The sequence below is a fragment of the Lonchura striata genome, chromosome 31 (assembly GCF_046129695.1).
Source record: "Lonchura striata isolate bLonStr1 chromosome 31, bLonStr1.mat, whole genome shotgun sequence".
In the NCBI taxonomy this organism is placed as follows: domain Eukaryota; kingdom Metazoa; phylum Chordata; class Aves; order Passeriformes; family Estrildidae; genus Lonchura; species Lonchura striata.
Window position 1 is genome coordinate 5270187 of NC_134633.1, and position 11872 is coordinate 5282058.

At 48.7% G+C, this 11872-nt stretch overlaps 1 protein-coding gene across 2 annotated transcripts; it reads left to right on the forward strand.

Annotated features, from left to right (window-relative positions):
- The first annotated feature begins 310 nt into the window (after positions 1–310).
- AP2S1 (adaptor related protein complex 2 subunit sigma 1) lies at positions 311–9862 on the forward strand. 2 transcript variants are annotated; one of them, XM_077789174.1, is made up of 5 exons: positions 311–353; positions 4541–4690; positions 6913–7026; positions 7149–7208; positions 9576–9862. In XM_077789174.1, the coding sequence occupies exons 2-5, from the start codon at positions 4598–4600 to the stop codon at positions 9675–9677; spliced, it is 369 nt and encodes a 122-aa protein (XP_077645300.1). In that variant the 5' UTR covers positions 311–353; positions 4541–4597; the 3' UTR covers positions 9678–9862. The 2 variants fall into 2 exon arrangements, with proteins under 2 accessions (XP_077645300.1, XP_021405424.1); XM_021549749.3 differs by lacking the exon at positions 311–353 and adding an exon at positions 1413–1578.
- The last annotated feature ends 2010 nt before the right edge of the window (positions 9863–11872 follow it).

Here is an 11872-nt window from a genome sequence, read left to right on the forward strand (position 1 = left end):
CAATTTTTGGGCTGATCTCCCCCCTAAATTTCGTGCTCCCCATCTCGGGGGTCTCCCCCTCACAAACCCCCCCCCCCACGAACGGGCGGCGCAACCATTAAGAACGGACGGATGGGGGGGGTCGTTCTCATCCCCCCCATTACGGGGGTTGGTCTCTCCCGGGCCCCCCTCACGGGCCGCTCTTCCCCCCCCCCCCCCCGCGGGGACCATGGGCCGGCCCGGCGGGCGCGCGGCGGGCGGGGGTGGGGCGGCCCATTGTTCTTCTAGGGGGGGGGGGGTTTGGATTGGGGGGGTGGTTTCCCCAAGAGAAAAAGCGGCGATGGTGACGCTGAGGGTGAAGAAGATGAGGAAGGGTAGTAGGGGGGGAAGGTGTTTTTTTTTTTTTTTTTTTTCCTTACCGGAGAAACGGCGGCGGCAGCATCGAGCCGGGCCGGGGGCGGCGGGAGGCGGCGGCAGCGCCATGTCCGCGCTCGGGGCGGTGGCGGCGGGCGGGGCGAAGGCGGTGGGGGCCGCCGGGGCGGGCTCGGCCTGTAATGGCGGCGGCGCCTTCCTCCTCCTCTCTAAACCCCCTCCCTCACCCACCCTCAGCCGCCTCCGCCTCCTCCGCCTCCTCCTCCTCCTCCCTCACGATCACGAAGATGGGGGGGGGGGGGGGAATGGCGGGAGCGCATGCGCAGAGGGAGGGGCGGCCCCGCGAGGGGAGCGGCGGGAGGGGCGGGGCTAAAGCGAGGGGGCGTGGTTAGTGGGCGGGGCTTGTGAGGCGAACCCCGGGAATTTTTTATTGTTTTGGGAAGGGGGGGGGGGGGGAAACTGGGAATTTTTTATTTTTTTTGTAGGGGGGGGGGAAACGGGGAATTTGATGGGAAAAACGGGAATTCTGAGGCGAGGAATGGTAGGGAGGGAGGGAAGCAAGGAGAAGCGGGATTTTGGGGTGGGGGGAAGGAATGGGAGGGGCAGAATTAGGGGAGTGGGCGTGGTTTAGGGCGTGGTTTGAATAGGGTGGGGGCGGAACGAGCGGGATTTGGGGGGGGGGGTGCGGCGGAATTTGGGGAAGGGGCGAAAACCGGGATGGGTGGAGGGGGGAGAGAGAAAATTTGGGGAGGGGGCGAAAACCGGGAGGCGAGGAGAAGAGAATTTGGGGAGGGGGATTGAGGCAAGGGGGCGTGGCTAAGAGCGGTGTGGGCGGGGCGCGAGCGCGGAGGATGAGGTGGGAGGGGGGTGGAATTTGGGGAGTGGGCTACAAATTTCCTTCTGATCGCCATCCATCATTGCCGGGCTAGGAATTTTGGGGAGGGGGGCGTTGAGGATTTTGGGGAGGGGGGTAGGGGGAAGGCGGGAATTTGAGGGAGGGGCGGGAAAGGTGAGGGGGGAAAGGGCGGGAACGGGAGGGTCCGCGCATGCGCAGTGCGGGCGGCGCCCCCTAGCGGAGGCGGGAAGCGCCGGGGCCTGGCTGTGAAGGGAGAAAGGGGGGGGGGGGCGGACCCGGGAACGGAATCGGAACCAGAACCGGGATTGGGATCAGAACCGGGATCAGAACCGGGATCGGAACCGGGGGGGCCTCGAGGCGGCACCGCCATGGTGAGAACCCCTAAGGGCAGCGGACAACCGAGGGGGAACAGCGGGAATGGCAATGGGAATGGGAATGGGAATGGGAATGGGGGGGGTCGGGCCTGGAGAACCGTGAGGGGAAGTGGGGGGGGGGGGAGAGGGAGTCTGAGGGGGGTTGAATTATTTTTCATTTTTGGAGGATATTTTAGGGTGTTTGGGGGTTTTTTCCAGCGTACAGGGTTTTTTTAGTGGTTCTAAAGGGGGGGGGGTTCGCTGTTCTGGGGTTTTATGAGGGGATTTTTGGGTTTTTGACAATTTAGGGTCCTTTTTGAGGGGAAGTTCTTTCTGAGGGGAGGTTCGCTGTTTTTGAGATTTTATGAGGAGATTTTGGGGTATTTCCCAATTTAGGGTCTTTTTGAGGGATTCTGAGGGGGAGTTTTGCTGTTCTGGGGTTTTATGAGGAGATTTTTGGGTTTTTGTCCAATTTAGGGTCTTTTTGAGTGGTTCTGAGGGGGGGTTCGCTGTTCTGGGGTTTTATGAGGAGATTTTTGGGTTTGTGACAATTTAGGGTCTTTTTGAGGGATTCTGAGGGGGAGTTTGCTGTTCTGGGGTTTTATGAGGAGATTTTGGGTTTGTGACAATTTAGGGTCTTTTTGAGTGGTTCTGAGGGGAGGTTCGCTGTTCTGGGGTTTTATGAGGAGATTTTTGGGTTTGTGACAATTTAGGGTCCTTTTTGAGGGGGAGGTTCGCTATTTTTGAGTTTTTATGAGGAAATTTTGGGGTTTTTTCCAATTTAGGGTCATTTTGAGGGGGGTTTTGCTCTTTTGGGGTTTTATGAGGAGATTTTTGGGGTTTGTGACAATTTAGGGTCCTTTTTGAGGGGGAGGTTGGCTATTTTTGAGTTTTTATGAGGAGATTTTGGGCTTTTTCCCAATTTAGGGTCTTTTTGAGGGGAATTTTGAGGGGTTCTGCGGGAGGTTCGCTATTTTTGGGTTTTTATGAGGAGATTTTGGGGTTTTTTTTCCAATTTAGGGTCTTTTTGAGGGATTCTGAGGGGGGAGTTTTGCTGTTCTGGGGTTTTATGAGGAGATTTTTGGGTTTGTGACAATTTAGGGTCCTTTTTGAGGGGAGGTTGGCTATTTTTGAGTTTTTATGAGGAGATTTTGGGGTTTTTTTTCCAATTTAGGGTCATTTTGAGGGGGGTTTTGCTCTTTTGGGGTTTTATGAGGAGATTTTTGGGGTTTGTGACAATTTAGGGTCCTTTTTGAGGGGGAGGTTCGCTATTTTTGAGTTTTTATGAGGAGATTTTGGGGTGTTTCCATTTTAGGGTCATTTTGAGGGGAATTTTGAGGGGTTCTGGGGGGGTTGCTGGTTTTGAGTTTTTATGAGGGGATTTTGGGGTTTTGACAATTTAGGGTCCTTTTCTGAAGGGAAGTTCTTTTTGAGGGGGAGGTTCGCTATTTTTGAGTTTTTATGAGGAGATTTTGGGCTTTTTCCCAATTTAGGGTCTTTTTGAGGGGAATTTTGAGGGGTTCTGGGGGGGGTTGCTAGTTTTGAGTTTTTATGAGGAGATTTTGGAGTGTTTCCCATTTTAGGGAAACACTCATTTTAGGGTCATTTTGAGGGGTTCTGAGGGGAGGGGGTTGCTGGTTTTGAGTTTTTATGAGGGGATTTTTGGGCTTTTGACAATTTAGGGTCCTTTTTTGAGAGGAAGTTCTTTCTGAGGGGGAGGTTCGCTATTTTGGGGTTTTTATGAGGAGATTTTGGGGTTTTTTCCAATTTAGGGTCTTTTTGAGTGGTTCTGAGGGGGAGTTTTGCTGTTCTGGGGTTTTATGAGGAGATTTTTGGGTTTGTGACAATTTAGGGTCCTTTTTGAGGGGGAGGTTCACTATTTTTGAGTTTTTATGAGGAGATTTTGGAGTGTTTTGGGATTTTTTCCGATTTAGGGTCATTTTGAGGGGTTCTGAGGTGGGATTTGCTATTTTTGGGTTTTTATGAGAATATTTTGGGATTTTTCCCAATTTAGGGTCCTTTTTGAGGGATTCTGAGGAGGGTTTCTCTATTTTGGGGTTTTTATGAAGAGATTTTGGGGGTTTTCCCAATTTAGGGTCTTTTTGAGGGATTTTGAGGTGGGTTTCTCTATTTTGGGCTTTTTATGCAGAGATTTTGGGGTGTTTTGGGATTTTTCCAAATTTGGGTCTTTTTGAGGGGATATTCTGAGGGGAGGTTTGATATTTTTGGGTTTTTATGAGGAGATTTTGGGATTTTTCCCAATTTAGGGTCATTTTTAAGAGGGATTTTGAGGCATTCTGAGGGGAACTTCACTATTTTTGAATTTTTATGAGGAGATTTTGGGGTGTTTGGGGATTTTTTCCAATTTAGGGTCATTTTTGAGGCTCATTTTGAGAGGTTCTGAGGAGGGATTTAATTATTTTAGATTTTTTTATGAGATTTTGGGGTGTTTTAGGCTTTTTTCCAATTTAATGTCTTTTTGAAGGGGATCTTGAGTTGTTCTGAAGTGGGTTTTGATTATATTAGATTTTTTTATGAGGAGATTTTAGGGTGTTTTGGGTTTTTCCCCAATTTAGGATCCTTTTTGAGGGGATCTGAGGGGAGTTTAATTATTTTTGGGTTTTATAAGGAGATCTTGGTGTGTTTTGGATTTTTTTTCAATTTAGGGTCTTTTTGAAGGGGGTTTTAGTATTTACTGGTTTTATGAAGGGATTTTGGGGTTTTCCACAATTTGGGGGATGGAATTTTTCCAATTTCCCCCAAATTTTAACCTTCCCAAAATCCCAATATTTTTTGGGAATTCCGTGGCAAATCCGCTTCATCCTGACCCAGAACCAGGCTGGGAACCCTCCATTAAATCACGATAAAATCTGAATTTCGATGTTGATAAAATGGGAATTTCAGGGACACCATTTTCCCAATTTCCCCCAAATTTTAACGTCCCAAAATCCCAATTTTTTTTGGGGGAATTCCGGGGCAGATCCGCTTCATCCTGATCCAGAACCGGGCCGGCAAGACCCGCCTGGCCAAGTGGTACATGCAGTTTGACGATGACGAGAAGCAGAAACTCATCGAGGAGGTTCACGCCGTGGTCACCGTCAGGGATGCCAAACACACCAATTTTGTCGAGGTAAAAACCCCAAAATCCTGATTTTTTACCCCAAAATTACCTTTATCCACATCAAAACCGCCTTTTTTTACGCCAAAATCACCATTTTTACCCCAAAATTGCCATTTTCTTCCCTCCTGATCAGACGTTTTTCCCTCAAAATCGCCTTGATCGACCCCAAAATCTCCTTTTTTTACCCCAAAACCACCTTTTTCCACACCAAAATTACCTTTTTTACTCCAAAATTGCCATTTCTTTACCCCAAAATTGTGATTTTTTCCCTCATGATCAGAAGTTTTTCCCTCAAAATCGCCTTTATCCACCCCAAAATCTCCTTTTTTACCCCCAAATCACCATTTTTACTCCAAAATCACATTTATCCACCCGAAAATCACCATTTTCACCCAAAATCACCATGTTTTCCCTCATGATCACAAATTTTTGGCCCAAAGTCACCACTTTTTACCTCAAAATCACCATTTTTACTCAAAAATCACATTTATCCACCCCAATATCACAATTTTTACCCAAAATCACAATTTCCCCCTCATGATCACAAGTTTTTGCCCCAAAATTGCTATTTTTAACCTCAAAAACATTCTTTTTCCCTCACATTCACCATTTTTTCTCCAAAATCCCATTTATCCACCCCAAAATCACCATTTTTCCCTCATGATCACAAATCTTTGCCCCAAAATCACCATTTATTACCTCAAAATTGCCATTTTTACCCAAAATTACCTATTATTCCCTCACGATTACAAGTTTTAGCCCCAAAATTGCCGTTTTTTACAGCAAAATCACCATTTTTACTCCAAAATTGCCCTTTTTACCCCAAAATCTCCATTTTTACCCCAAAGTTGCCATTTTTACCCCATAATCTCCTTTATCCACTCCAAAATTACCATTTTTACCCCAAAATCAACATTTTTTACCCCAAAATCGCTGTCTTTTAGAGGGAAAATGTGGGGATTTGGGTTAATGGAGGTTTGGGAGGAGCTGGGGTCCCTCCCAGTCCATCCCAGTTTGTCCCAGTTCCCTCCCAGTTCATCCCAGTCCCTCCCAGTTCCTTCCTAGTCCATCCCAGTCCATCCCAGTTCATCCCAGTTCCCTCCCAGTCCCTCCCAGTTCCCTCCCAGTCCCTCCCAGTCCCTCCCAGTCCCTCCCAGTCCCCTCCCAGTCCCTCCCAGTCCCTCCCAGTCCATCCCAGTTCCCTCCCAGTCCCTCCCAGTCCATCCCAGTTCATCCCAGTCCATCCCAGTCCCCTCCCAGTCCCTCCCAGTTCCCTCCCAGTCCCTCCCAGTTCCCTCCCAGTTCCATCCCAGTTCCCTCCCAGTCCCTCCCAGTTCCCTCCCAGTCCCTCCCAGTCCCCTCCCAGTTCCCTCCCAGTTCCCTCTCAGTTCATCCCAGTCCCTCCCAATCCATCCCAGTCCATCCCAGTCCCTCCCAGTCCCCCCCACTCCCTCCCAGTCCCTCCCAGTAACTCCCAGTTTCCCCAGTTCCGCAATTTCAAGATCATTTACCGCCGCTACGCCGGCCTCCAGTGCTCCCAGTTCCCTCCCAGTCCCTCCCAGTTCATCCCAGTCCCTCCCAGTTCCCTCCCAGTCCCTCCCAGTTCATCCCAGTCCCTCCCAGTCCCCTCCCAGTCCCTCCCAGTTCCCTCCCAGTCCCTCCCAGTTCATCCCAGTCCCTCCCAGTCCCTCCCAGTTCCCTCCCAGTCCCTCCCAGTCCCCTCCCAGTCCCCTCCCAGTCCATCCCACTCCCTCCCAGTCCCTCCCAGTTCCCTCCCAGTCCCTCCCAGTTCATCCCAGTTCCCTCCCAGTCCCTCCCAGTTCCCTCCCAGTCCCTCCCAGTTCCCTCCCAGTCCCTCCCAGTTCCCTCCCAGTCCCTCCCAGTTCATCCCAGTCCCTCCCAGTCCCTCCCAGTTCCCTCCCAGTCCCTCCCAGTTCCCTCCCAGTCCCTCCCAGTTCATCCCAGTCCCTCCCAGTCCCTCCCAGTTCCCTCCCAGTTCCCTCCCAGTTCCCTCCCAGTCCCTCCCAGTCCCTCCCAGTTCCCTCCCAGTCCCTCCCAGTTCCCTCCCAGTCCCTCCCAGTTCATCCCAGTCCCTCCCAGTCCCTCCCAGTTCCCTCCCAGTCCATCCCAGTCCCTCCCAGTTCCCTCCCAGTCCATCCCAGTCCCTCCCAGTCCCCCCCACTCCCTCCCAGTCCCTCCCAGTCCCTCCCAGTAACTCCCAGTTTCCCCAGTTCCGCAATTTCAAGATCATTTACCGCCGCTACGCCGGCCTCTACTTCTGCATCTGCGTCGACGTCACCGACAACAACCTGGCCTACCTGGAGGCCATCCACAACTTCGTGGAGGTGAGAGCCTCGTTAACTCCTTAATTAACTCCTTAATTAACCCCCCAGCCCTTAATTGACCCCCTCCACGCCGGGGTTAATTAATTGGGGGTGTTAATTAACGGGGATCCCCCCCCCGCCAGGTGCTGAACGAGTATTTCCACAACGTCTGCGAGCTCGACCTCGTCTTCAACTTCTACAAGGTTTGGGGGGTTCGTTAATTTGGGGAGGGGTTAATTAATTTGGGGAGGGGTCCTGGGGGGATTAATTAATTTGGGGAAGTGTCCTGGGGGGATTAATTAATTTAGGGAGGGGTCCTGGAACGATTAATTAATTAGGGGAGGTGTCTTGGTTCATTTGGGGGGGGGGCCTTTGTTTATTTTGGAGGCGTTTAATTAATTTGGGGAGGGGTCCTGAAAGGATTAATTAATTTGGGGAGAGGTCCTGAAAGCATTAATTAATTTGGGGAGGGGTCCTGGAAGCATGAATTAATTTGGGGAGGGGATTAATTAATTTGGAGAGGGGTCCTGAAGGCATCAATTAATTTGGGGAGGGGTCATGGAAGCATCAATTAATTTGGGGAGGGGTCCTGGTAGGATTAATTAATTTGGAGAGAGATCCTGGGGTGATTAATTAATTTGGGGAGTGGTCCTGGAACAATTAATTAATTTTCGGATGGGTCCTGGAAGGATTAATTAATTTGGGGAGGAGTCCTGGAAGGATTAATTAATTAGGGGAGAGGGTTCATTAATTTGGGGAAGGGTCCAGGAAGGATTAATTAATTTGAGGAGGGGTCCTGGAAGCATGAATTAATTTGGGGAGGGGTCCTGGTAGGATTAATTAATTTGGGGAGGAGTCTTGAAAGGATTAATTAATTTGGGGAGGGGTCCTGGAAGGATTAAGTAATTAGGGGAGGGGGTTCATTAATTTGGGGAGGGGTCCTGGGGGTTTTAATTAATTTGGGGAGGGGTCCTGGTAGGATTAATTAATTTGGGGATGGGTCTTGAAAGGATTAATTAATTTGGGGAGGGGTCCTGGTAGGATTAATTAATTTGGGGAGGAATCCTGGAAGGATTAATTAATTTGGGGAGGGGGTTCATTAATTTGGGGAAGGGTCCTGAAAGGATTAATTAATTTGGGGAGGGGGTTCATTAATTTGGGGAAGGGTCCAGGAAGGATTAATTAATTTGGGGTGGAGTCCTGGAAGGATTAATTAATTTGGGGAGGGGTCCTGGTGGGATTAATTAATTTGGGGAGGGGTCTTTGCTCATTTGGGGGGATTTGGGGCCATTTTGGGGTGGATTTTGTCGATTTTGGGGTGATTTTGGTTTTTTTGGCCATTTTTGGATGTTTTTTGGCTGATTTTGGGATGAGTTTGAGGTAATTTTGGGGTAATTTTGGCTGATTTCGGCCAATTTTTAATTATTTTGGCCATTTGGGAGCGGATTTTGCCGATTTTGGGTTGATTTTTGCTGATTTTGGGGTAATTTTGTCTGATTTTGGGTTTTTTGGGTTTTTTTAGATGTACACAGTGATGGATGAGATGTTCCTGGGGTTTGGGCTGATTTTGGGTCATTTTTGGACATTTTTGGGTCACTTTTAGATATTTTTGGGGTATTTTTGGCCATTTTTTGCTGATTTTGGGTTGATTTTTGCTGATTTTGGGGTAATTTTGTCTGATTTTGGGTTTTTTGGCTTTTTTAGGTGCACAGTGATGGATGAGATGTTCCTGGCTGGGTTTTGGGCTGATTTTTGTTATTTTAACTATTTTGGGTTATTTTTTAGGTATTTTTGGCCATTTTTTTGCCGATTTTGGGTTGATTTTTGCTGATATTTTATTATTTTTGTCTGATTTTGGGTTTTTTTGGCTTTTTTTAGGTGTACACGGTGGTGGATGAGATGTTCCTGGGGTTTGGGTTGATTTTTGTTGTTTTAACTATTTTGGGTTATTTTTTAGGTATTTTTGGCCATTTTTTTGCCGATTTTGGGTTGATTTTTGCTGTTATTTGGTTGATTTTTGCTGATTTTGGGGTAATTTTGTCTGATTTTGGGTTTTTTGGGTTTTTTTAGATGTACAGAGTGGTGGATGAGATGTTCCTGGGTTTTGGGCTGATTTTGGGTCATTTTTAGATATTTTTGGGGTATTTTTGCTGATTTTGGGGTTGTTTTTCCTGATTTTTTATTATTTTTGTCTGATTTTGGGTTTTTTTGGCTTTTTTTAGGTGTACACAGTGATGGATGAGATGTTCCTGGGGTTTGGGTTGATTTTTGTTGTTTTAACTATTTTGGGTTATTTTTTAGGTATTTTTGGCCATTTTTTGCTGATTTTGGGTTGATTTTTGCTGATTTTGGGGTAATTTTGTCTGATTTTGGGTTTTTTGGCTTTTTTAGGTGTACACGGTGGTGGATGAGATGTTCCTGGCTGGGTTTTGGGCTGATTTTTTGGTTTTTTAGCTATTTTTGGGTTACTTTTTAGGTATTTTTTGCCAATTTTTGCTGAATTTGGGGTTGTTTTTCCTGATATTTTATTATTTTTGTCTGATTTTGGGGTTTTTTTTGGCTTTTTTTAGGTGTACACGGTGGTGGATGAGATGTTCCTGGCCGGGGAAATTCGGGAGACGAGCCAGACCAAGGTGCTGAAGCAGCTGCTGATGCTGCAGTCCCTGGAATGACCCAAAACCCCCCAAATTTCCCCCAAAAATCCTCTCCAAAATCCCCTCAAAAATCCCCCAAATCTTCCCCAAAACGGGGGCCCCTCCCCCCCTCATCAGTGTTATCGTGGTGTGTAAAAAATGTGAATTTCTGACCATTAAAGTGACCAAAAAGTGACCAAAAAAGAATAAAAAATGGACAAAAATGGGGTAAAATTCATTAAAAATGGGATAATGTGAATGAAAAATGAGCAAAAATGAGATTGAGTAAAAAATGGACAAAAATGGGGTAAAATCCATTGAAAATGGGATAATGTGAATTAAAAATGAGCAAAAATGGGGTAAAGTGACTGAAAAATGACCAAAAATGGGGTTAAAGGGGTAAAAAATGAGCAAAAATGGGGTAAAATTCATTAAAAACTGAATGTGAATTAAAAATTACCAAAAATGGGGTTAAAAGGGTAAAAAATGAGCAAAAATGGGGTCAAATTCATTAAAAATGGGATAATGTGAATTAAAAATGAGCAAAAATGGGATAAAGTGACTGAAAAATGACCAAAAATGAGGTTAAAGGGGTAAAAAATGAACAAAAATGGGGTAAAGTGAAATAAAAATGGCCAAAAACGGGAATAAATGGGTAAAAATGAGCAGAAATGGGGTAAAGTGAGCAAAAAATGACCAAAAATGGGTCAAAGTGAGCGAAAAATGACCAAAACTGGTTTAAAATTGATTTAAAATGGGATTTAGTGAATTATAAATAGCAAGAATGGGGAAAAGTGAATGAAAAATTACCAAAATGGGGCAAAGTGGGTTCAAAATGGTGAAAAATGGGATGAAAATAATGAAAAATGAGAGAAGTGAATTAAAAATGAGCAGAAATGGGATAAAGTTGATGGAAAATGGGATAAAGTTGATTTAAAATGGGATAAAGTTGATTTAAAATGGGATAAAGTGAATTCAAAGTGACCAAAAATGGGATAAAAATGACCAAAAATGACCAAAAATTGGCAAAGGTGGCACCAGAGACACCCAAGGGTGACACCGGGACCCCAGGGGTGGCACTGGGACCCCAAGGGTGGCACAGGGACACCAAGGGTGGCACCGAGAGCCCAAAGGTGGCACAGGGACACCCAAGGGTGGCACAGGGACCCCAGGGATGGCACAAGGACACCAAGGGTGGCACAGGGACCCCAGAGGTGGCACAGGGACCCCAAAGGTGACACAGAGACCCCAAGGGTGACACAGAGACACCCAAGGGTGGCACAGGGCCACCCAAGGGTGGCACTGGGGACATCGAGAATGGCACCGGGACCCCTAAGGTGGCACAGGCACCCAGGGGTGGCACAGGCACCCAGGGGTGGCACTGGGACCCCAAGGGTGGCTCTGGGGACATTGAGAATGGCACCGGGACCCCTAAGGTGACACCGGGACCCCTAAGGTGGCACAGGGACCCCAGGGGTGGGACTGGGACCCCAAAGGTGGCACAGGCACCCCAAGGGTGGCTCTGGGGACATCGAGAATGGCACCGGGACCCCTAAGGTGGCACAGGCACCCAGGGGTGGCACAGGGACAGCCAGGGTGGCACAGGGACCCCAAGGGTGGCACAGGGACACCCAAGGGTGGCACAGGGACCCCAAAGGTGGCACAGGCACCCTAAGGGTGACACAGGGACACCAAGGGTGGCACAGGGACACCCAAGGGTGGCACAGGGACCCCAAGGGTGGCACTGGGGACATCGAGAATGGCACCGGGACCCCTAAGGTGACACCGGGACCCCTAAGGTGGCACAGGGACACCCAAGGGTGGCACAGGGACCCCAAGGGTGACACAGGGACCCCAGGGGTGGCACAGGGACCCCAAGGGTGGCACCGGGACCCCAAGGGCGGCACTGGCACCCCAAAGGTGGCACTGGGGACATCAAGAATGGCACCGGGACCCCAAAGGTGGCACAGGCACCCAGGGGTGGCACAGGGACTCCAAGGGTGACACAGGGACCCCAGGGGTGGCACAGGGACTCCAAGGGTGACACAGGGACACCCAAGGGCGACACAGGCACCCCAAGCGCGGCACAGGGACCCCAAAGGTGACACAGGGACCCCAGGGGTGACACAGGGACCCCAGGGGTGACACAGGGACACCCAAGGGCGGCACAGGCACCCAGGGGTGACACAGGGACACCCAAAGGCGACACAGGCACCCCAAGCGCGGCACAGAGA

Bases quoted from the DNA above. Each gene is read 5' to 3' on its own strand.
- AP2S1 (XM_021549749.3), top strand. The intron at 7,027-7,148 runs GTGAGAGCCTCG...CCCCCCCGCCAG, and splicing joins CCATCCACAACTTCGTGGAG to GTGCTGAACGAGTATTTCCA. The intron at 7,209-9,575 runs GTTTGGGGGGTT...GGCTTTTTTTAG, and splicing joins TCGTCTTCAACTTCTACAAG to GTGTACACGGTGGTGGATGA.